This window comes from Emydura macquarii, unplaced genomic scaffold (genome assembly GCF_026122565.2).
Source record: "Emydura macquarii macquarii isolate MOO-44397 ecotype Brisbane River unplaced genomic scaffold, CSIRO-AGI_Emac_v2 contig_383, whole genome shotgun sequence".
Taxonomy (NCBI): domain Eukaryota; kingdom Metazoa; phylum Chordata; order Testudines; family Chelidae; genus Emydura; species Emydura macquarii.
In genome coordinates, this window is record NW_027130520.1 from 4,139,866 (window position 1) to 4,165,502 (window position 25,637).

The 25,637-nt window shown below is 42.4% G+C and overlaps 1 protein-coding gene across 1 annotated transcript in view; it reads left to right on the top strand.

Annotated features, from left to right (window-relative positions):
* The window catches only part of CPQ (carboxypeptidase Q), a 240,020-nt gene that overhangs the window by 166,042 nt on the left and 48,341 nt on the right, over positions 1 to 25,637 (top strand). The window contains exon 6 of the mRNA XM_067536932.1: positions 20,746 to 20,837. Within this exon, the coding sequence (XP_067393033.1) occupies positions 20,746 to 20,837 (92 nt within the window). The remainder of the gene's footprint in view (positions 1 to 20,745; positions 20,838 to 25,637) is intronic.

Below are 25,637 nucleotides of genomic sequence, written 5' to 3' on the forward strand. Positions count from 1 at the left end.
GGGTCAAGACTTCACAAAGTTTGCAATTTTTACTGTTGTTTGCAGAACACAATTAAATTCTGGTTCAAGTTTCCTAGAAGCCAAAGCTTCCCTGTGTATGACACAATGCATGAAAAGAACATGTTGTGACACTTCCAGAACTTGTGCTTTTAATCCAGTTTTTTTCCTCACCATAGCACCAGTTCCATCTGTACGTACACCCTCACAACATTCCCACTTCAAGCCTTTTTTGCGCATTAATTTGTCAGCATTGCAAAATATTTCTTGTCCTGTTGTCTTTCCTGGCAGTGAGATGCAGAATAATAAATCTTCGTGTAGTTTCCCCTCATAGCAATATCTTACAAACACAATATCTTACAAACACGAGTAGCTGGGCTGAATCAGGTATGTCTGTAGATTCATCAATTTGCAAGGCAAATTTGGGGCTCTGTTTAACACGTTTGATAAGCTGAACCTTTATATCTATAGACATATCTTCAGTGTATCTTGCAACAGTGTCATTGGACAAAGGAACAGCTTCAAGCAGAATTGCAAATTTATCTCCATGCATAATACGACCCTTTGCTACTGCAGCAGGAAGAACTAGCGTTTTTCCGATTATGTGGGGCTTTTTAGATTTAGCTATTAGGTATGAAACTGCATACTCCAAGTGCTTTTGTAGATATAGTTGTTTGTCTGCTCATTACATCCCATTGACTGTTCAGTTCTTGTTCTTTTTGCTTAAAAAACTCAACTGGCTTGTCAGCATGTGTAGCACATTTAGAGCGCAAATGCCTCTTTAGCTTTACGGGTTTCATGCCATCTTGCGCTAGCACCTCTGAACATAAGACACACTGTTGGTATTGCTCACCTTCAGTAAGCAAGTAGGTGAAGCCATACTGAATATATTTGTCTCGATATTTTCTCTGTTTAACTTTCTGCGTCAAGGCCGTACTTTTCCACTTCACTGTAGTGGCCTGCATTTTACTATCACCTACTAGGACTTCATCCTGTTTGTCTCTTCAGGTATTTTTTTGTTCTCTTTTGCTCGATTGAGCCAACGATTCATTTTATCAAAACCACAGTAGCAAACTGCACAAATGTGCGAGTGTAGTGGATGCTTAACGGTAGATAAGACACCATGTAGTAGGTGTCTGGACTTGAATGACACAACAACATCCGGGAGCCTGCAGAGTGGCAGCAGGCAGCAGCGTGGCAAGTGTGGGGAGCAGTGGCAGCAGCGCGGGGAACAGCAGCAGCAGCGCAGGAAGCGGGGAGCAACAGGAAGCAGCAGAAGCAGTGCGGGAAGCAGCAGCGTGGGGAGCGTGCCCAGCAGCAGTGGGGGGCTGCTGCTGCCACTGCCGAAGGCGGGCGGTGGCAGCTGCCGGGAATGGCGCTCCAACTGGAGATGGAAGCAGCTGCACAAAGTGCAGAGCATGGAGCTGAACCGGCTCTCTCCCCCACTCCACCAGCAGTGCCAGGCCTGCCACTCACAGCAGCCTCCTCCTACCTCTGCTCCTCTCCTAACGGTCCTCCACCCCCCAACACCTGCCTGGGGTTGCCTGTGTGAGGCGCCGGGGTCCTCACCGCCGCCCAGCCCCGCTCTCAGCCCAGAGCCCCTCACCCAGCCAGGTGAGATGGCCATCATCATGCCCCCCCAAACTCTGCCTATGGCACCCCCCTCATGATCCCTAAGGGGGGCGTGCCCCCAGTTTGAGAACCGCTGAGATAGTGTCTGATTACACCAGTCACTTCTCTTCTTATAAGGCTTGCATGCACTTACTGGCTGTGTGACCCACACAAATACCAGAGCAGAGAAAACTACACTGACAGGTACCTGTGAGAGACCATGTATACGATGAGAAATAGCACTGCTTCAGCAATTGGCTTTGCTGTAGATGTTAATAAGGACAAACCGTGGTCAGCCCTGATAAAAGTAAACTACTGTTTCCTAGTGTGGACAAAGCCAGAAAGAACTACACTTGAAGAGAATGTTTTAAAAATATTATGGGAATGAACTGTAAGGTTCTGTCTGTATTAAAATGTTTGGAACTCACCGGAACTTGAGTTGACAGTTTTCCATTAAGACTTTTTAAAATTGTAATTGAAACTGTTTCCTGAATTATGGCCCTGACTAATGTGTCTGGAAAATAAGTCAGGAAGTGTTACACAAAATAGATTTCTGTGGCATTTTGCTGTAGCCCATGTATCAATTCACATTTCTCTATTCTATATTCACTGGTTTAATATATGAGGACTGATGCTATCTATTATCAAATGCTTCTTATTGAAGTCATTCCTCTACTCTTAGTGCTATATTCAATTTAATCTCACATAATTTTAATTGAAGTCATTTGAATGTCATTTTAAACTTACCTTTTAAAATTTAAAATGTTCCTGCATTGATTATAATTGTGGTGGTTTTGCAGTTGTGTGCTGTATGGTAGATAGGCTATTGTGTTGTGAAACCAATTGAGCAATGTGTGTCATCTCTTACAATGGTTAAAATATCTGCATCCCTGATATTACCTCCTTGTTTTGATGTGCCCTCCCTCCAAAAGTTACATCTTTTGGTGTGACTGCTTTTTATATAAGGAGCAAGTAACTTTTGAATCTGTTACATAGGAAAAATCTTTCCTTGGATTGCTTTTACTTTAAGTGTGGAAAGTAACTTAATGCTTTCATTTCAACATCCTAGCTGTATTGCACATCTAGACAATACCAGAGTCTTCACTTCCCACATTAGTACAATATACTAAAGAAATGATTATATTTATGGACCTGCCATAAAGTAAATTGCTACTTTGGTAAATTAGGCAAATGGATCCCTCTAAGCTTATTGCCCTTTCTCTTGTTGACTTCCTCTTCACTGGAAGCTCAAATGTACTCACTAGATTCAAAATAAAGAGTGGCCCTTTTTTATATATATAAAAAAGACTTAAAAGCTTGGTGCCAGAGGGAAATTCAGCCTTTCCCAAGTACAAAAACCAATGGAGCTACTGAAATGCAAAGAACATTCAGAATGAGGTCACAGCATCATCTTGTTCTTCTTGTGATTTTTTTTTTAAATTTATATATTTTTCAGTATAGCCTAGCCTAGCACTAGACAGGTGTTTGTGTCATCAGGACTGAGGGAAGATAAAGGCAGAGTGGACTGAGCACCAAATCTCCGGTTTTCCAATCAAAACATAAAGAACAACAGAGGCAAGAGGCAGAGCCAAGACTAGTTGAACATCCAAGTCACACTTTGTTTGTCTAGTGTTGGAACGAGGGTAAGAGAACATGGTATTTTCTGCTCTACAAGACTTTTACCATGTGTTCCTGTATTTCTAATAATCTGCTGCTGAAAGAAAGGAGTGGAGTCCCCAAACTGGATTACTCAAGCAGAAAAAATGAACGCTACAGGTGGAGGATGTATTTCTGCTTGTTGTGGGTCGTTCAGAAACCTGGATCTTCCATTGGAGCAGGGAGGCAGCTGAAACAGCACTTTGCTTTTTTATGTGTATTTTTTTTTATTTTGGGGGTTTTCTTTTAATTTTACACTGGCTACTAGTCCAGAAGAGAAAGTAATAGTATTTGAGGGTGTGAATTGTATTGCTGTTGAGGCATTGCACTAGTTCACTCTTTAAAACTCCAGATATAGGATGGCACAACTACTCAATACATTGCTGTGTATCACTCATTTAACCTTGCCCAGCAGTCACTGTAAAAAGAGCACCTTAAATAAGGATTGGCTTCAGTAACTCCATTGTCTGGTTTTTCCTGGCATTTTCATTCAACATCCTTCTCTTCAGGTGAGATCTCAGGGCTCTGTCCTTGCTTCCCCACTTCTCTTCCAATAGGCTCCCTCCTCCTAGGTGACCTCATCCACTTGGCTTTCCCTCCTATAATTACAGATTATTCACAAATCTACTCCTCTGTCCAGTCTAGTCTTGCATCTCCAACTGCCTCTAACATTTCCTCTTGGATACCCATCACTTTCCTAAACTAAACATGTCAAAAGTAAACTTCCCATGGTTCCCTTCTAAACCGTCCACTATCTCCGTTCCCATTGTTCTCTATAACAAATGACAAATTCATGGTCCCCTCTCTCTGCCTGCTACTCAGCTCACAGCCTTTGGAGTAATCTCAGTTTCTCATTGTCCTTTTCCTCCCACATTCAGACTTTAACCAAATGCCATTTCCCTTCTTCCTCTACATCACTTCTGAAATCCAACCCTCCTGTTCTGTCCTTACTCCTGGAATCCTGCCTTGTACCTTCCTTATCTCATGTTCTACCTCCTTTTTTCCAGCCTCCTTTCTAAAGTGTATCCAGAATGCTCAGCTATAATAATCTTCCTGACCTGCCAGTCTGACAGTGTAATTTCTCTCTCTCACCAAATGCATGCATTATAGTCCCTTCACTGGACTCTTCCTCACTTCCAGAGCTCTCCCCAGCATGGCTTATATCTCAGTTTTCACTTCCCCCTATTCCTCTTCTTCGCCCCTGCATTCTGCCCACTACACCTTCTGTGGGGTTTTCCCACTCATGAGTTTGTGCCTCTTTAAATGTTAACCCATAGGACTGCAACAGCTTCCCTTTTTTCCTGAGGTCCAAGAATCCTCAGTCTCTTCCCTCCAAACTATCTTCAGAATACTCTGCATCTTTGCTAGATTCCCATCACTAATATCTGCCCCAGCACTGTCTACTTCTGCTTTTGGACCTGAACATTACAAAAAGAAAAGAAAAGAAAATCCCACACAAACAAAGCAAAAGCAGCAACAAACAAAGCAACTTGCATGATCTGCTTTAAAAAACAAATGCATGCCACATTCTCCAACCCAAAAAACTATATTCCTTTCCCATTTTTAGCTTAATTGGGATATTGGTATACCAAAGTTGGGCTTTAAATGACAGGAATGTGGGAATGTGTTTTTCCATCATGTGCTTTCTCTTTTTAATGGTTTTAAATAACCTTTTAAATTTCTCCCTTAATTTTGAAGAGAAATCCTCCTTTCTCCCATGAGTATATTAAACTAGCTAATTTTCTGCACAACTATGCAAAGAGACTTTTAAAAATCAGAATGGATGGGATTTTCAAAAACACCTAGGAGGCTTAGGAACTCAAGCCCTATTGACTTTCAATGGAAAGTTTCTGTTTTTGTTATTGGGAAAGGGCTTGCCATCCAAAATGAATTATATATGTTGTATAACTTACAGTTTAATATTGTCTATCTAGTGTGCTAAATTTATCATTCAACCAGAGAAGCAGTGTATGCTATTTTAATGTGAATAGATTTTTTTTTTTTTTGCTTAAAAGGGATGTTTTCCTAGCCCCATGATATGATACCAAGGTGTTTCCTGCATCTGCAATGAATTCTTAACTGGTTGTGAGCAAGAGATTTGTGTTCAACTTCAAATTCTAAACTCTTACCCAGGATCAAAAGATTCCTTTTTTAAATGGGCCACTATCATTTGATCTGCCGAACGTAAATAGGTAGGAAATTCCATCAAATGTGCATCAGGAACTTAATTTAAATTGTTGGTATTAGGGTTGTTTGAAAGGAATGGCACCATGTACAGCACATTAATTAATAGTATTGAATCCTCAACCCCAATGTGTTTGGGAGAAAATAAATGGGTCCTCAAACTACTAGATACAAACTATTAGACAAGGAGAACAGAGAGGTCAACTCTGGAGAACAATAGAACGATGATGGTGCACAGACGCAAATAGTGTGCTGGTGTTAGCGGCACAGATGTTATGCTATGTAGTGTTATTATCTTGCTTAACTAATTCAAACCAGTGATGAGTGAAGTTTTTCCTAACTTACACCATTGTAAATGAGTAGAATCAGAAAAGTACTGTGAAAACTCCTCCTTATTAATATCACAGTGAGAATCCTTATAGGAAATCATATTGAGTGTACTATTTAACTTTATTTATCGAAACCATGCTGGTACCTGAACAGACACAAATCTTACTAATGGGTTTGACAGCTAATTCTGAGGCTACTGTTAACCAAGCATGTAGCTGTACATTTCTTTTTGTGTTTTCTGCACCAGAGAATTTAGATCTTCCTGTTGTATTGACATCAGGCATTTTTCAAAGATGTTTCATTAAGTTTCCTGTCAGGCCTTTAAATGCTAGTGTCATCCAATGAATCTCTTGTGTCTAATGAAACCTGATCAAACCTACAAACCTTAACAATGTAGAGGGTGCAATAAGGATTTAATGAGTAACAAAAATGGAACATGCTGTACAGGGCCATTTTGTATCTTGTTTCAGTTACATAAATGTACTTTATAAAAGCAGACCCAGACTGTTGGCTAATAATGGAAAAAAATGCTAATTTTGACAGTGGGCCAAACTTGAAGCTGTATGGAAGTTTCTATAACAAATACAGCAGTGGCTGAAACAGTGGTCATGTAGTGTAATTTGCATCAGTTTGGAATTCAGTGGGGGCTCAAGTGTGCTATTTAGGCTGAGCCCTTTGGAGGTGGTAGATCTTCAGTGCCCCAGAAGGAGCCCTGGGAGGCATTCTGGCTTCCAGAGTACTCAGGCACACAGTCTGTACATCTGCTGCGATGCTTTTTTTATTAGGCGCAGCTGACTTCCACCTGTGACAAGGCCTTACACTCGTTGTGCAAGAGAGGGAGAAAGAGCCGTATGCTCTCTCCACTGATGTAATGAGCTCACATAAAGAGCAGGCACAGGATCTGACCCATGGTGTGCAAAATGAGTGCAGCACATATGTGGAAATAACAGAAAGGATGGGGCTATAACAGTAATAGCAACTAACAGGATGGTATAAGATAAAAAAGGCTTTTCCTGCCTTCTGGCCCTTCTTTGTGTGATGCTCATTTTGCACACTCACTGAATATCGTTTCAATGATGCAACTTACATTACTTTACCTCTTACATCCACTTAAAACAATTCTTCAACCCACTTGCATGCCTTATGTGACTTACACCATTGAATTGCCATTGAATATGGCTCAGTGTTATGGACTTTGAAGTTTATCCTTCCATGTGAAGGCAGAATAATTTTGACATTTGCAATGTGAATACAGCCTTTTAAACTGTATTATGAATTCTCCAAAATAACTCCTCTGACTACCTTTCAGACCCTATTTTTGTTAGACTCTACTGTACTATTAATTGCTAACCTCTCATATGAATAGTTGGTTTACATTTCTAACCTGTGGGAAAGTCTTTACTTTAGGGAATATAGTACTTGCACTATTGATCTCAATTTTGTGCACATGCACACACACAAAAAGCTTAAATAACATTAAGGTTGTGACACAAGCTGGCAAGAACCAGGAATTCAAACATAAAGTTTGATGCATTTTGACTTGGTCAAATATGCTTTGGTTATGCAACAAACATAGGGTGAAATCCTGCCCCATTGAAGTCAATGAGAGTGTTGCCATTGATAGACATGGTATGTAAAACCATGAGCTGACCTGTAATGAGACATCTGTAATATCTGTAGCACAACAAACTAAAGACTGTGTGTCAGAATTACATTTAGATTTCTGTCTTTTTTGTGTGTGTGACTTGTAGCCTGACTTTTTTTTAATTAATTTCATTTTGAATTGTTTTATGAGGGTGATAATCTCTGCTCAAAGTTTAGTTTCATCAAGATCTTAATCATCAATCTTAATGTTTAACAAAGGTAGCCCAAAATATTTAAGCCACTTCTGGAATGCATGTTGACAGGGATGACAGTTAATTTTGCTGCCATCTTACCATCAATGTATGTCTCAGGATATTCAGAATACTTTAGGAACTGAGATAGTTCCAGCAATATTCATAAGAGAAGTGAGACTATTTTAGTGCACTGCAAATTAGAGAGATTTTCCAACTCTTAAAAATGCTTATGCTTGCAAATACATGAATCCTAGTAATATGATGACCACTTTTGGTTGAGGTAAATACACTTCTCTATCTTTAACCTGCCCTTTGTTCATATCTCCTTCTTTCCCTTTTAAATATCCCCTGAAGTATAGAGTATATGATTACCGATATAAATGCATGTGAGACTGAATAGCGTATATCTATATGTAATGAAAAACGAAAAACTCCATTTTGTTTTCACCATGCCATTTTGATTGTAAGACTGTACTGTGCCTACACTTTTGCCTTTTACCATCCATCTTCTGCTGAAACCTCCAGGGAGGTGTCTGGAGAGTTTCTGGTGCCTAGCAGAAGACTAAGAATGCAGAGCTATCAAAGGTCATTAATCTGGAGTGTCTCCCATTCAAATGCAAGCATCCTAAGAGAATGAGCTAGCTGCTTCCCATGCAACCATTCAACTATGGCCTTGTCTACACTTGAAAGTTTTGTCGACAGTGGTTTTTTCAGTGATTTAAAAAAGTGCTATAATTACAGTGTTCGCACCCATCCACACACCACTCATTTTGTCTCAAAAATGCATCCACACTTGGTGCTATAATATCGACAATGAGAGCAGTGCATCATGGGCAGCTATCCCACCGTTCAACTCAGCATCTTCTGCCACTAGGAATTCTAGGATGGGGGAGAGGAGCACGGAGCAGCATGGGTGCTGGCTCAATGTCCATTTTTTCAACGGCTCCCCGCCGTTTACTGCACACCCGTTATCTCTGTCTGAAAAGATGGATACCACACTACTCTCCGCTGTTGCATTCAGCATTCTGAATACATCGCGGCTGGTCGCGCAGTACATCATGAGCTCCAAATCAGAACAGGAATCTGAGGAGCCTGACCTGCTGAGTGACATGCAGACAAACAGCACTGCATTACTGTTGTCATTCATGGCGCATCTGCACACGGTGAACCGCCGCTTCTGGGCATGTGAGACAAGCACTGAGTGGTGGGATCGCATCGTTCTGCGGGTCTGGGATGACGAACAGTGGCTACAGAACTTTCGAATGTGCAAAGCCACCTTCATGGAACTCTGTGTGGAGCTGGCCCCTGCCCTGTGGCGCAAGGACATCAGAATGATAGCTGCTTTCTCAGTGGAGAAGTGCGTGGCAATCACTGTGTGAAAGCTGGCAACTCCAGACTGCTACTGGTCAGTCGCTAATCAGTTTGGAGTCAGCAAGTCCACCATTGGAGCTGTGTTATCGCAAGTGTGCAGGGCCATTAATTGCGTTCTGCTGTGAAGGACTGTGACTCTGGGCAATGTGCGTGAAATAATGGATGGCTTCGCAGAAACAGGATTCCCTAACTGGGGGGGGGGGGCAATAGATGGCACACATATCCCAATTTTGGCACCAGACCATCTTGCGATGGGGTACATCAATAGGAAGGGGTACTTCTTTATGGTACTCCAGGCGCTTGTGGATCACCATGGGCATTTCACTGACATCAACGCGGGTTGGTTAGGAAAGGTGCATGATGCTCATATCATCAGGAAGACTAGCCTGTACTGGCAGCTACAAGCAGGGATTATTTTTCCAGATGAAAAGATTCCAATAGGGGATGTTGAGATGCCCATAGTGATCCTGGGAGACCCAGCCTATCCACTAATGTCATGGCTCATGAAGCCTTACACAGGCAACCTGGGCAACAGTAAAGAACACTTCAATAACAGGCTGAGCAGGTGCCAAATGACTATTGTATATGCGTTTGGCAGGTTAAAGGCGTGCTGGAGATGCCTTTATGGCAGGCTGGGCTTAAATGAGGACAATATTCCTGTGGTTGTAGCCGCCTGCTGTGTGCTCCATAATTTATGTGAAGCTAAGGGTGAGAAGTTTGCTTCTGGGTGGACTGCAGAGGTGGATCACCTTGCATCTGAATATGAGCAGTCAGATGCCTGGGGTATTCAGAGGTGCACAACTGGGGGCCATACACATAAGGGAGGCATTGAGGGCCTATTTTCACAATGAAAACCCATCAGGTGTTTTTTGAAACTGCACTGTGACATTCTATGACCGCTATACAGCTGTACATGTGTGTCAGTAGGTGCACATATGTGCAACACAAAAATAAAGAGCGCTTCTTGTTTTGAGAGCTTACATTTATTATTAAACACAAAACAGCACAAAACACAAAACAAATCCAAAAGGGGTAAAGTAGTGGGGGGCAGTGTCAGCTATGACAGCTGCATGTAAGTCCAGCTGTTGTTCTCATAGCTGTCTGAGGGGGTGAAATGAAGGGGATAGCAAGATGATCCGTGACTTTGCTAGGAATGTGTAGGGGGAATTGGTGGACTGCAGGGAAAGAAGTTCTGTTGCAGCTGAAGCGGGGGCCGAGCTTGCATGAACTGTGTCTGCAATGACACTATTGTCTTTAGAAGCTCTGTCTGCTCCTCCATGGCCTTGATCATGTGCTCATGGCCAGCTAAAATTCTCTCCTGGTTTTTCTTCTGTTCCTGTCTCTCCATCTTCTGAGATTCTAACATCAATTGTCTCCATGCCCTTTTCTCTCTTTTGGATGCCTCAGAGGACAGGAGGAGTTCCTGGAACATCTCTTCCTTGCTTCTCCGGTTGCTTCCTTATCCGTCATAAGTGGTTCACCAGCGTAAGGTCCTTGCCTGCGATCACATCTGTGTAAGAACAAGAAACAATTAACAAAACCATTATTGTAACAGTACACATGAATCACTGTGGAACACACCTCATTCTCACTGTTCCCCTGCGTTGAGTACAGCTCCTTGATCAGCCTGAGAATGGTGAGTTTGGGGGGGGCAAGACCAGACAAGTAGGTCTAGATTCTGGGTTGTGGGTGGGTGCTCACTTGAGGCATAAATGCAGGTATACTGGGAAAACAAATTTAAAATTGTGCCACCATTCTCCACAGGCAGGGGCCATAGAAGCAGGTATCTCGCTCCATAGAGTCTGCAAGGGTGCTAGGATACATCTCCTCCATAAGAGCAGCTTCAAACCGTGTCCCTATGCTGCACGACTGTGCTCTGCTTTCGTCCCCGCTCAAGTGATTGCCAATTGGCATGGGAAAGTGACCTACAACAGGGGAAGAAATACTGTGCTCTGCCCAGGAATCTAAGGCAGAGAATCGGGGAGTACCGCCAAGAAAGTTTCCTAGAGGTCACACCAGAGGATACCCACGAAATCTCAGTGTGCATTAACATGCTTCTCAGCTGTACTGCCTAGATGCACAAGGGAACAGGAAAGCACATGAAAACACAGCTACTCCTGTGCATTTCTATTCCTTCAAGTACCTGTATGTTTTCACCAAGCTAAGGACCCCTATGCCTCCAGTATGCAAACAGCATCAGCTTCCAAACACCTACCGGAGCTCCCCTCTCCCACATCCTGAGCACCTGAGCTGAAGGGCTGGGGCTGGCTGTAGCCTTCTGGGATCGAGAACAACTCTTGACTCCCAACCTCAGCAACCGGACTGTTCCCTGGCTTTGAGTCATCCTCCAGCTCTGCTTCCTTGTCAATGACCTCTTTGTCAGGATTCAGTTCAGTCCAATATCCAGTGGCCCCGGGGTCATGGAGGTGTCTATGGGCATCTTGGGGGTGGGGGTGGGGTCGCTGCTGATGATGGATTCCAGCTCTTTGTAGAAGCTGCAGATCATTGGCTCTGCACCAGAGTGATGGTTTGCCTCCCTGGCCTTGTGGAAGCTCTGCTACAGCTCCTTGATTTTAGCTCGGCACTGCACCGTGTCCCACTCATAGCCCTTCTCCGTCATGGCATGAGAAATCTGGACATAGATATTAAAGTTCCTTCGGCTAGAGCGGAGCTGGGACTGCACAGCAGACTCCCCCCAAATGCTGATCAGGGCCAGCAGTTCTGGTGTGCTCCAAGCAGGAGAGCATTTGCTGTGTAGAGCTGCCATGGTCAGATGGGAAGATGAGATGCAACCTTTCTGTGTCGACCAAGCAGGAAGTGGAATGAAAATTTCAAACTTATCATGACTGCAAACGGGGAGGGGTGGGTGGCTGCAGAGCAGCGGAGTGCAAACGGATGTCCAGAGTGGTCAGGATTGGCATTGTGAGACATTTCCCGAGGCCAATTACCGTGACAAAAACATACAGCTGTGTCTACACTGACGATTTGTCGCTAAAGGTTTGTAGCTAAAAGCTCTATGCCTTTCGTTGAGGTGGTTTTATTTTTTCGACAAAACAGGGCAATTTTGTCGACAAAAGGGTCATTGCAGGATGTACAGCAGGATTGTGTCGACAAAATTCTCTAGTGTAGACCAGGCCTAAGTGAGCTTGTAACCAAGCAACAGATCACTTGATGAGGGACTTGAAGCCTATGAGGAGAATCTCTGTCTTATAAAAAGGAGATGCTCTTGCTTGCCATTTTAGAAAGGGGAGAAAACCAGGACCAGATGCAGACATTGCTGACAAGGAGGAAAAGATAAATTCTTGACCCCTTGAAGAGATACTAACTAGATCCCACAGGGCTGTTGGAGAAACTGAGGCAGGGACTTGTGTGCAAGTTTAGTTTTTCCACAGACCCGTATGCCTCTTTTGCCATGTAAGAATAAAGTATATGTGTTTAGGCATTCCTTTGCAGAGTCATTGTGTTACTTGCTTTTGCTGTCATGTAGCCCCTGAAGAGGGAAATGGTAAACCAAACTTGGGTGGAACTCTGTGAAGGTATAGCAGCTACTCAAGGGGCATGGGGGCAACAGTACTAGTTTCAAGATATAGGCAATTGGACTTCAAAGAAGGGTGTCTGCACCTGATATATGTGCTTAGAGGCCCAGCACCTAAAGTGTGCTCAGTCCCAGCAAACAAGGAGCACACGGGATTCATGGTTTGGGTCCAGTACAGCAGCCTGGTGCATTTTCATCAGGGGAACTGATCCAGGGTTGTGATAACATGTATGGGGTAATAATAAGCACATCAAGGTATATAATGCATCCAGATGCAACTCAAGATTAACATATGGTGCATACATACATGTCTCCATATTGCCAGCAATCAACTTTTCAGCTAATTATGGAGTAAACACTAGTATTAATGCATTTGATTGCAGTATGGGAGGCTGCTCAGATCAAAGATAACCTTATAAAACTAACTTTTGTGAATATCCAGCAAATACTTTTTTCAATGTGATTACAGGGCAGGTTTTTTATGGCACTCATTTGGTTTGGTTATTTAATATTAGGTCTGATCTTGTTCCTGCTGAAGTCAGTGGACACATTAGAATTGCTTAAGTGAGGTAACAGAACATGACATCAGTAAGGCTTGCATCTTACTCTAGCGATACTGCAGTGTTTGTGGTGATAACAATAAAGTACTGTACAATGGAAGGATGCTGAGGAATGCTGACTAACTGCACCAGCATCTAAGATGCAATAGGACAGAAGTGGTGGTATGAGACCCACACATACACCTACCTCCAGTCACCTTAAAAATGGGGGAGATTGTAATACTTTTAAAATGTATCCTGAGGGCTTGGCCTCTGTATTATTTCTCTTGCCCAGAATGGGAAATGCGGGTATAGTAACTAGAGGGTAAAATACATTTTTGTGAAATTTTACCAAGCTAGTATAGTAACTAGGTTCTGTGACAAGCATTTTCACAGTATGATCCTAGTCTCTTCTCACTGGGGTACATCAGGAATAACTCCATTGAAGTATGAGAGCAGAATCAGGCCCAATGTGTTTGAATGACTGCTGAATGAAGTCAAGGGACTTGCCCAAAATGTGAGTAAGTGAACTCTTTTCCTAGTTAAGGGTGAGATTCCACACAATGCAGTTCTTTTTCTGCAGTATTGGAAACTGGCAGACTTTTGACTTAATCTGTTCCTAAAGGAGGATCCATGGTTACCTTTGATTTGTTCTTAATTATGCACTGTTAAGAAAATATTAATTATTACTTTGGGTACTTTCCATCTCCTTTTGGACATCATCTTTCTCTTCTCCACTCTCATTCTCACATTGTTAGACAGCCTTATTTGGATGCACTACATCTCTCAGAATGAGGAATATTGACTTTGGACAAGTGTCACATTTCTCCACTTCCATTTTAATTGCATACTGGTATTAGAAATACATGGCATCCTGTAAGGACACAATAAAAGCATTGCATTAATAAATCAAGAAAATAATGTTATAATCAGCTGCAGATTGCAAGAGTGACCTATTTTGTGTTTATGTAACATCTAAATAAAAACATCTTGTTGTTCTAGTGTCATTATTTAAAGTCTATATTCTATATTCTATCATTTATCTAGGTGGAGAAGCAGAGACACATTTTATTTATGCTTTTGTTCTTCTGTGCACTAAAGCAGTGATTGGTTTGAAGTTTGCCATACAACTCTCCATATATAGGTACTCTGATATAATGTACTCTGATCATCAGAGAACATGGTTTTTCTAGGCTAAATTACATTTCACCAATGCTTGTACTCGATAATATTATACCTTAATCCACAAAAAATCTCTTGCTTTTCTGGTGGATTATCCTTTACTAGGAAACAATGTTTTAAAACAAAACCCTTATTTAAGCCATAGATAAACTTGATTAAAAAGAATGTGCCTTAAACAAATAATTTCTTTTTATAACAGCATGCACAGAACAATTTTCTTGGAAATTCTGTTATCTTGTGAATATTGGATTTGTTTGATATTCTCTGGTCAGAATAGTTGTTTTTAATATCAGGTAGAGAAATATTTGTTATCACTCACTTCTTTTTACAGTCTGATAATGGGGGAACTAAATCACCTCAACTATATTTAAAAAATCCCAAATCTAAATAACTTATATTTTTAACATGTACTTTACAATTCAGTGGAACATACAACCCAGTCTTTGTCTCCTAGCAATCTCTTAGGCTATGTCTACACTGCTGTGGAAAGTCAACTTTGTTTAATTCGACTTTCAGCAGGCGATTTTTAGAAATCGCAGCAGAGTGTAAACACTACGGTGTTTGCGCTGGTCTCTTGCGTTCACACTGACCAGCCTTAATTCGAATTAGAAAGCAGTGCAATGTGGGTAGCTATCCCACAGTGCAACTAGCCACGGTGGCTGTTGGGACAAGTGTCTTCATCCCAGGATGCAACGCTGCTTCCCCCCTACTTTCCCCCCCAAACAAACAGGAAAAGTATTTTTGCGCCATTTTTTTACTCCCCACGATCGCCATTGCTGCAGAGACATGGAGCCAGCTCAACTCTGCACTATAATTGTGAGTGTGACAGATACATCGCGGCTTATCATCGATTATTTTAGAAATAGAGCAAGAAGCCAAATCAGACAACACTGATGCCACCGAGGCTGCCCTGCTACAAGCCATCGAGCAGAACATTTCCCAATTTCTGCAGGCTGTAACGAGTCATCTGCAGTCCGTGGAGCACAGGTTCTGGTGCAGGGAAACAAGCACAGACTGGTGGGACCGCATTGTTATGCAGCTGTGGGATGATGATCAGTGGCTGCAAAACTTTCATATGCAAAAGGCAACTTTCCTGGAACTGTGCTCGGAGCTGGTCCCGTCCCTGAAGTGCATGAATACTCGCTTGAGACAAGCTCTGATGGTGGAGAAGAGATTCGCCATCGCTCTCTGGAAGCTGGCAACCACCGACTGTTACCACTCGGTTGGCAATCAATTCGGAGTTGGTAAATCTACAGTGGGCATAGCTGTGAATCAAGTGTGCAGTGCCATAAATAGACTTTTGCTACGAAGGCTAGTGACTTTGGGAAATGTGCAGGACATAGTGGAGGGGTTTGCCACGATGGGCTTCCCAAACTGCGGGGGGGCCATTGATGGGATGCACATCCACATCTTAGTGCCTGCACACCTAGCGAGGGAGTACATAAACCGCAAGGGGTACTTTTCCATGGTCCTGCAGGGGCTTGTGGATTACAGGGGTCGTTTCACAGACATCTTTGTGGGGTGGTCTGGGAAGGTGCATGATGCTCATATATTTCGTAACTCGGGGCTGTTCTCTAAGATGCAGGAGGGAACTTTCTTCCCAGACCAAAAAATTCACATTGGGGGTGTGGAAATGCCCATAGTGATCCTGGGGGATCCTGCTTACCCCTTGCTCCCTTGGCTAATGAAGCCATACACCGGTCACTTTGACAGTGACAAGGAGTGTTTTAATAAGAGGTTAAGCAGTTGCAGAATGGTTGTAGAATGTGCCTTTGGGCATTTAAAGGGCAGATGGAGGAGTCTCCTCACTAGGCTGGACATGAGTGAGAAGTATCTCCCTTCTGTGATATCTGCTTGTTGTGTTCTTCATAATGTGTGTGAAGCGAAGGGTGAGAGATTCCCCCAGGGTTGGGCTGTGGAGGCAGAAAGACTGGCCGCCAATTATGAGCAGCCAGATGCCAGCACTACGCTGAGAGCTAACCGCGGAGTGCTTTGCATTAGGGAAACTTTGAAAACCAGGTTCTGCAATGAGATGAAGGATTGATTTCTGTTCCTGTATGTTGTTTGCCTTTGCTGAAATCTCCCTCCTCCCCCAAACAATATCTATGCCCACCAAATCGCTCCTAAACAAGATATGATTTAATAAAGAAATGTGTTGAAATGATGCAAAACTTTATTTCTGAACATTCAAGTCATGGGGGAAGGGAGGGGGGAGTGTTCATTCACTGTCTCCGGGGTAGGGTGGTAGCTTGCTGGCCAGCTGTCAGCGTGGCCGCCGCTGCTTACTCCTCGCCTCCACCGGGGTGGAGGAGAGCAAATACTGCATCCTGGACAATCTCCTCCGAGACCTCTTGGGGGCGGGGGAGGGAGAGGGCGGCAAAGCCCTGGGTTGAGGTGTGTTATGGAGGGACAGCAGTGGGACTCCGTCCTGCCGCTGCTTCTCCTGAAGCCCACAAGCCGCCGGAGCATGTCTGCCTGGTCCCAAATGATTCGCAGCATCTCCTGCTTGGTACTGTGATCACGCTCCATCATTTCTTGGCGACTGTCCATGTCCATGTTCTGGGACAAGGTCAGCCACCACGCTCTGTGCTCTGTGCTCTGTCTCTGCAGCTGCTGAGGCGTTCATGAGCTCCGCCAACATGTCATCTCTGCTTTTTTTCCCCTCTTCCTAATCTGAGACAGTCTGTCCGCAGCATTTCTTAAGGGTCGGTCCAGTGCTGAGGTGTCTACAGAATGAAAGGAAAATAACCAAGTAGCCACAGTTAGCATAGTGAAGAAAATTAAACAAATGTAACAGTTTAGATAATGATCCCCTGAAAAAATGTAGCAAATGGTGCCAGTGATACAATGTACACAATGAATCCATTTAAAAATGTAGCAAATGGTTCCCTTGATACAATGTAGCAAATGATTCACTCTCTCTGCTTGTATTTTAAACCCTTACAGAGAGGAACTGCGGACGGTGTGGTGGAGGGGCGGGAGGGCGGAGACTATGCTTAAAACACATGAAGCCATGATGCTGGCTGCCTTGATTGCAGAGAAGAATCCTACCATGGAGGGAGGAACAAGGCAGCCCTCCCCTGAAAAGTTTTTCGAGGGATAACAGATTACATACCTTACATTTTCCATGAGATATCAACTGATGATAAACATAGCATTTCTCATCACATAAAAAAAACTGATCCCTGGGTAACCACCCAGTACAGTCAACGAAACACCTGAGATCCCCTTTGTCCCCCCCCCCCCCCCCACCCAATGTACAAGGACAGAAATGCTAATAAGAAAGAAAACTCACCAGGTGTGCCTTCCCCGGGATCATTTGTGCTGTCCTGTGTCGTGGACTGCTCAGGGGTCAGGAATAAGTCCTGACTTTCAGGGAGAATGGACACCCTTCTCTCTTGCACCCTGCTCTCCTCAGCTTCCTCCTCCTCCTCATCTACAGAGTCCTCATCGTTGATCATGGACTGTGACCTAGCGGAGGTATTAAGAATTGAGTGCACCTCATCATAGAACCGGCATTTTTTGGGTGAGGAGCCAGAGCAGCTGTTAGCTTCCCTGGCTTTCTGTTATGACTGGCGCAGCTCCTTGATCTTCACGTGGCACTGCTGAGCGTCCGTCTGGTGTCATTTCTCCAGCATGCCTGGGATATCTTCCCATAAATGTCCAGATTCCTTTTGCTGGCTCTGAGCTGAGCCAGAACGGACTCCTCAGCCCAATGAGGTCTAAGACCTCTGGTTGACTCCACGCTGAAGCGCGTTTGGGCTTTACAGTAGCCATGCAAAGAACAGTGACAAAGCTCTCTCCATGCTGGCAGCACAGGAAATGAAAATTCAAATCTTCCTGGGGCTTGAGGGGAGGGGACTTTTCCTGCTAGCGTGACCACCGAGCAGCACAGCGTGACTGTCCAGAGCGGTCAAAACGGGGCATTGTGGGATACATTCCAGAGGTCAATTAATTCGATTTAAGTTCCGTTGCATCTACACTAACACTAAATTGATTTAACAAATTCGAATTAGGTGTTACCCCACTTGTGGAAGTGGTCTTATTAAGTTGATTTTGCAGGCACCTTAATTCGAATTAAGAGTGGTGCCAGTGTAGACGCAGGTGTAATTAAGTCGACTTAAGTGACTTTAAGTCTACCTATGTCGCCAATGTAGACCAGGCCAGAAGCCTTTAGTTCTAGATCCTTTCTCCACACTTCTAGGTGTGGAAGGACTCAAACTCAGTGTTGCTAATATTCTTCTGCTGCAATGGAGATGTGGGATGACAGACCTAAGAAGGGGCACACACTAGGGTCTCATACATCTTTTACGTCAATGAACAGCAAATCTCAGTAGCTTATACCTAAGGTTAAGATTCTACCATGAGTATTTTTAGTAAAAGTAAAAGGGACAGGTCGCGGACAATAAACAAAAATTCACAGAAGCCGCAACTTGACCCTGACGGTTACTAATAATACCCTAAGAGTGCGGAGCGGAGGGGGTGCAGAGCTGCTGGGCTTGCAGCTGCTCCAGCCCTGCTGCTCTGTTGCCCTGAGGCCAGCTGGCCGATGAACTGTTTGGCGGCGGCCCTGCCCCAGAAATCACAGAGGTCACGGAAAGTCATGGAATCTGTGACCTCGGTGACTAAATTGTATCCTTATTCATACCACAGCAGTATGAGGGATGAGTCATTGGAGGGGTGCAGGTTTGAACATTGGATCCATGATCACATGAAGCTACTGGCTAACCTCTTCCACCCCATATAGAGCAACTTCAGGAGCAGCAGAGGCTACTACAAGCCCTTGGTGTATGGCCTAGGGAGAGAGTGAAAATTCTGTTTCTACCTCTCAAGAGAGTCCCCTGCATAAAACTCCTTTACATTGGGTTTACGCAGTGGACCAAGGCTTGGCCCTCAGTGTATAGTATTTTGTGATGTGATAGTTAAATAAAAACAGCCTTTCAAATATTACTTCTAATTGTCACTTAAGTCTTAACTTTCAGCACGATTTGGAACATGATATGCTGTCTTCAGATGTGGATTTGGGGCCAGAACATGATCTGTGTCTTAGAGCAGCCTTTTTTTTAACCAAGCTGCTGCCATATTTGATTATTTTGTGGTCGTAGCCTTACTAACTTCAATATGACGACTATATTATTAACATAATATGACATTCTTGGCCACTGGCTGATTTGAAATGGAAAGGAGATTAATCCTGTGTTGTAATGACTGAGACGTGGAGAAGCAAAACTATTGGGATTTTTGAGGGGGTTGGTTTTAAAAAAACTAGTGTTCTCCTTCTGTATTTAGAGTCAGGTGTCTTGCATTTAGAAAATATAGTTTTAATTACTGGATTCTATTGGTTGTACTTCCTGAATTACAGAATAATGGAAAATGTAAGTTTTTCATATTTTGAATATTTCCTTTATTTTGTCTGCCTTCAGTTATTAGAGTCTCCTAATGTGTAATTTCTAACAGCAAACCTTTAGCTGCTCTTCAATTGTGTTGAAAGTGAACTTTAATGGGGGAGAGGCATGTCAGGTCTGTTTGTAATCCTGATTTCTTTCAGGTGGGGAAAAAGGGGAGGGTTTATAGTTAGTGATACTAATATTATTTCTCTACACCAAGAGATGTGTATGGTTACATTCCAATAACTTTTTCACAACTGGCTTCACCCTATGCCCACCTTTTCTTGACCATCATTAAATTATACTGTACAGGAGCTCTAAGCCTTCTTTTTTTTTAATTTAAAGTGTTAAATGTTGATGTACAAAATAAATATACTCATTCATGAACTGATTTACCAGATTTAATTAACTTAATAAATCAAAGACCAGAATTTATATCTGCCTGGATCTGTTACAGCAATAAACTTCTTTGCAAACCCTACTTTTCTTATTCAGATGTCATTGTTCTTACAGAATTGTCCTGCATATGCCTTGCTTTTAAAAGCTTTGCATATGCTCAACAGCTGACTGTATTTGAGGATCTTAAGTACAGCTCTCTCTCTACTGTTTCATTCTTAGTAATGTATAATGAATAGCAAAATCATATCCTAGTATCTCTTAATACTTAAATCCCTTAGAGGTTTCTCATACAAATTTAACAGCTCATCTTCAATTAATGTGAAGGTAATGAGGGTCCTTACCAGCAAGTCTGCTGAAAGAGATATGGTTAGTTGATTTACTTCAGGCATGGCAGGGGCAATAGCACATGTCACCACGTAAGAGACCTAGGTAAGGAAGTGACAGCAGAGCCTCTGCTTTTCAGACCTGTAGAGATGGCTGTAACACACACCTGCTTCACTTGCTACAACATTGATAATGGCCCCAGCTATATATCTTCTACTCTGTAGCAGTAAAAGTACTAGCGCTTGCTTTCTGATAAAGTTGTAGAGCAGAGGTGGTTGATTGGTGGAAATTCATATGCAACTGTACTGGAAAAATGGAGGCCAACACATGAATTGTTCAGGCAAATAGAAAATTTGGGACTAAGAACCATATTTAATTTTTGTATATCCTAGAGCTCCGCCCCAAGAGAACTCTGCGGTTGGTTCTGTGGACTGCGGAAGAACCAGGAGGAGTGGGTGCCAAGCAGTACTATCAGTTACACAAGGTAAACAATGTAATGAAATAATCCATGTTATATTATTTGTCTCGTCTTTTTTACAGAATACTTGTTTTTCAAAATGTCAGACTCTATGTCTAACTAAACGTACAGGGTCCAATTCTGCCTGCAGATACATAGGCACAACTTCATGTCCAAGATGTTGTGAAATATTCTGTGGTTTAATATACTCCTTTTAAAGAAAGGAAATTTCATCCTTTTGTGCGTAGCTTCCATTGGTTTTGTTAATGTAACTCTCTGACTCAGACATTCGTTTGGCTTGTAAAATGGAAAAATGGTAGGGACTTCTCATTTGAATGTCAAAAGTGAAGGGGTATGATAAACTGTGCATGTACTTTACATGATCTACCATTCCACATCACAAAGCTGTTATGAAGCAAATACTTCATAAGGATATCTGCTATGGCTTTCAAAAAATAGCTAAGTGGCTGCCCTCAAATGGCATGAGCAATCTATACACTTGGGCAATATTAATCCAGTTAATTTATCCTTTACATCTCTGTTTCATTGCATTATACATTGAAATGTAATGAATGAACTAGTAAAGAGAAAACTCTTTGGAAGCACAGATATATAACATTTTAATGGTGTGTAGGATCTAAAATGCTTTCTGTCAATTATTGTTAACTATATGGATCAAGCACGTTCTAAATGCCATCACTAGCTATTTTTGTTGATGCTAAGTGAAATTATAAAACTTTTTTTAGAACTGGTAATTAGGATGAAAATATCACATAACATTATTTTCATATTATCTGTGCACACTTGTCTCTTCAAAGGATCGCATGACATGAAGGATAACTTCATAAAACTGTCCTGGAGCCAACAATTTTCAAAATATAAACATTTTGTAGGAAGCTAACCCTATAATCATATAAATATCTCCTGATTTTTATCTGTGTTTTGTGATCCCTTGTTTGGTAGTAGTTAATCTCAACAATACTTAGAATCTGCAATGGAAAGCCAAGAAATTGATGAAGAAAATTGTGTTTAAAGTTTTTGTTCTACCATGAAAGCAGGTTTTTCAGAATAGATGTCTTGCAGTAAAATTCCTGGCAGTGCATTTATGATGTTATTTCCCCTTTTTTGACCTGAGCACTAGTAGAATTTTGGGACCCCCATTGATATTGTATTTGGAAGTAGAAATTGATGGAATCTGGTATTTTCTTTGATACATTTTTATTTATTGAAAAAGAATGTACAAAGTCCTGGGTCTCTGAATGCAGAAGGAATCAAATAGCAGGAAACAGCTTCTTTTGCTTACAGCACCAAGAGTAGTCTCTTCAGCCTGCATTCCGGACCCAAAAACCTCTTCCCAGGTTTCTTCCAGAGACAGCCATTCTGATTTCAGATGCTCCTTCATTCTGTCCCTCACTCTGTCATTTTTTTCAGTTTTCTGTGGGCTCGTATACTTGGGAAAGCTTACATCTTCATAGCTAAGTCTCCGGGATGTGAAAAATCCACATGAGAAGCATAGCCATGCTGACATAACCCCCCGTATAGACAGCTCTAGGTTGATGGAAGAACTCTTCTGTTGACCTAGCGATTACTTCTCAAGGTGGTGGATTAACTACAGCAATGGGAGAACCCCTCCCATTGCTGTTGTGAGTGTCTGCACTGAAATTGCATTTTAAGTGTAGTGTTCTCTCCCTTCCAACTGTCCACAATATCCTATCAAACTCTCCACCCACCTGGTGCTAGTTTCTGGGCAGACTTTGGGTATGTCTTCACTGACGGTGGCAACTTCGCCGCCATCAGATCGATTCATCCAGATTGATTGAGTGAAATGGAGACCCGCTCAATCGATCCGGAAGTCGATTCAATAGAACCCCCTCCAAAAAAAGTGTAGTGCTGCGTCGATGGGTCCGCATTTCCTGTCAGCGCAGTGTAGTGGAGATGGCACGCAGAAGAGAATTTAGGAAGTCGACGGGAGTTATGCAAGCTACTCTATGTAGCTTGCATAACTCCCGTCGACTGCTGCCAAATTTCCCAGTAAGTATAGATCAGGCCTCTCTTAGGCTTTGTTTTAAATGTGACCCCTTAAATGTCTCTTACAACTGTCTCACTTGGGGGACTCATTCACATATCCATTTGAATAAAGTTTTAACTCAACCTTTAATGGTTTCTCCCATCGCTTAACAATAGTAAGGCCTAAAATGGTGATTCCCAATAACCCACCGCAAACAGAAAGAAAAGAAATAATTTAACAAATTACAAATGATACAAGCTTAACTACTACATATGTCCAGTATCTTTTGTCAGGATAGTTTCAAATCACCAACAAAAAATAATTGTATTCCCACTCAAACTACTTTGGGGCTTTTCTCTCCCTGAATTTCCTTTAATTGTGCTCCTGAGTTGTGAATGTTGTTTCTGTGGAACTTGCTGCATGTGACAGTTCCTGCTCTTTTTTGTCTGAGTGGAAGACTCATTACTGTTACAACTTTCCCAGCCTCATACCCATAGTTGTCAGATTCAGGGGTAGCCATGCTGAAATCCTGTCTACCTGATACTGTCTTAAATGGCCTTTATGGATAACTTTGGGTTTGGTCCTGGGACCCAACTTCATCCTGTACACCACTTTGTTTATTTAGTCACTACTATATAGGGTCCCTCCCAAGGATTATCCAGTTTAGGGCTCCTACCCTTCTTTCTCCTAGATTGTGGAACCCGACAAGGTCTCCTCTTTTAAAAGTTTCCCCATCTAACCTTACAGCATAGAGTCTCTTCATTGTATCAGAGGCTATTCAAAAATTTTCCCTAGCAAAGGTGTGAAGTTTTTCAGTTTTGCATTATAGAGTTTCTGTGTAGTCCAAATGGTTCAATTCCTTTTGTTCCTCTTCAGGAATGCCGTACAAGAGGTTTGCTGGGGTCCTTGGCTCATGCCCAACTTTGAAGAGTGCTGAGGCACGCTTTATACTCTCATAGCTGTTCTATAAGCCATCAGAAAGAATGAGATATGCTGGCCTCGGTCCCTTTGGTGCTGTTCTAGAAAGGTTACCAACTGAACCCCCAAGTCCTATTGAAACTTTTGCTCCACAGTCTGAAGGCATGGTGGAGTTTTGTGGATGCCTAGAATTTCTCAAACTTGTTGAGACACTTTGGATTCAAAGTGTGTACTGTTATGTTAAATTCTTGGAAAGTACTTGTATTTAGAGAGAAATTAGCACGGAACACAGAGAGATGCAAACCCATGAAAAGTTTTTATTGAACTCACACTAAAACCAGCCAGGACTGGCTGAGTTATTCCCTAATAGTCTAACTTTATTGCTATGCCTCAGCTCTGTTGCTACGGCAACCTAGGCAATTAAGCAAGATACAAAATATTTCTCCCCCCTTAATGAAAACGCCCATTTAACAGAACAGCGTTCAAATGCTTTTGAATGAACGAACAACCAGGAACATGCTTTTTCAAACGGCCCAGCAAAATTAACGTGAATATGCTGCCATGGGTTTTCAGGCCAGTCCCATGAGTGTCGGGGCGCCAACTGAGGTGCATTCCTCACACTCTGACATGAAGTACAAGCTTTTGCATTTTTTTTAATGACACTGTCCAGGCCAGGCCACCAAAAGTAGCTTTGTGCAATTTTTTTTATGCGCACTATTTTACAGTAACCTGAATGTAGCTCTTTTAACGTTTGTGATCTTAATAATGGTGAAATAATGACACACATTCCCCACAACAAGTAACCAGAATGTATTGATAACTTCATCCTTCTGGACATGTAGGGAAGAAGGTCGGGTGAGACCAGAGAGTCCCATAGAGATGTTCCATGCATTACTAGGTCCATAACTTGGGACAGTACTGGATCAACACGAGTTGCCTTTTTTACTTGAGTAGCAGTGATGGGTATGTTTTTTACATGTTTAAAGTAGAAAATATTTTTTGGCCAATATTTTGATGTTTAACTGGTAAAGGTAGCCTTGAGAGACCATTTGCATTGTAGTGCAGAGTGGATTTCCGATATTTGATTTTATATGTGTGTGCGGAAAGCAACAATGCCCATCATTGCATACGACTAGCAGCCAATGGTGGAATGTCTGTGCATGGTCCAAAAATTGATGTTAGAGGTCGAAGGTCAGTGAAAAGTGTGAATTTTCATCCCAACAGGTACTGGTGAAATTTTTGAATTTCGAAAACAATTCTTAGTGCTTCACGTTTGATTTGGGCTTAGTTGGTTTTTGCTTTGTTTAAGGTGCATGAGGCAAAAGCAGTGGGTCTTTTCTTTTCTGAAGGCATAATGTGTGACACAACCACTCCCACTTCATAAGAGGAGGCATTGCAGGCCAACTGTAGAGGTAAGGATGGATCAAAATGTGTCAGAACATCTGAATTTAGCGATGTGCGTTTAGCCTTGTTAAATGCAACATCACAGGCTTCAGTCCTCTTCCAGACCACCTTCTGTCCAAGGAGTTCATGAAGTGGTTTTAGTAGTGTTGCTAACTGTGGAATAAACTTTTTATAATAGTTTAATAGCCCTAAAAAAAGAGCGAAGTTGGCTTACGTTTTGAGGAGGTGGAGCTTTCACAATAGCCTTGACTTTTCCAGGAGCCTATGAAGGCCAGTAGCATTTATGATATGTCCCGAATATTTAACAGAGGGCTGGAAGAATTTACATTTGTCTTTGTGGACTCGTAGGCCATACTCTTCCAGTCTTTGTAAAGCAGCTTCCAAGTTCTTAAGGTGATCCTTCTCATTCTTGCCAGTGACCAGGATGTCAAGATAGTACTGGACTCTGGCAAGCCACTTAAGATCTGGTCCATAGCCCTTTGGAACAAAGCTGGAGC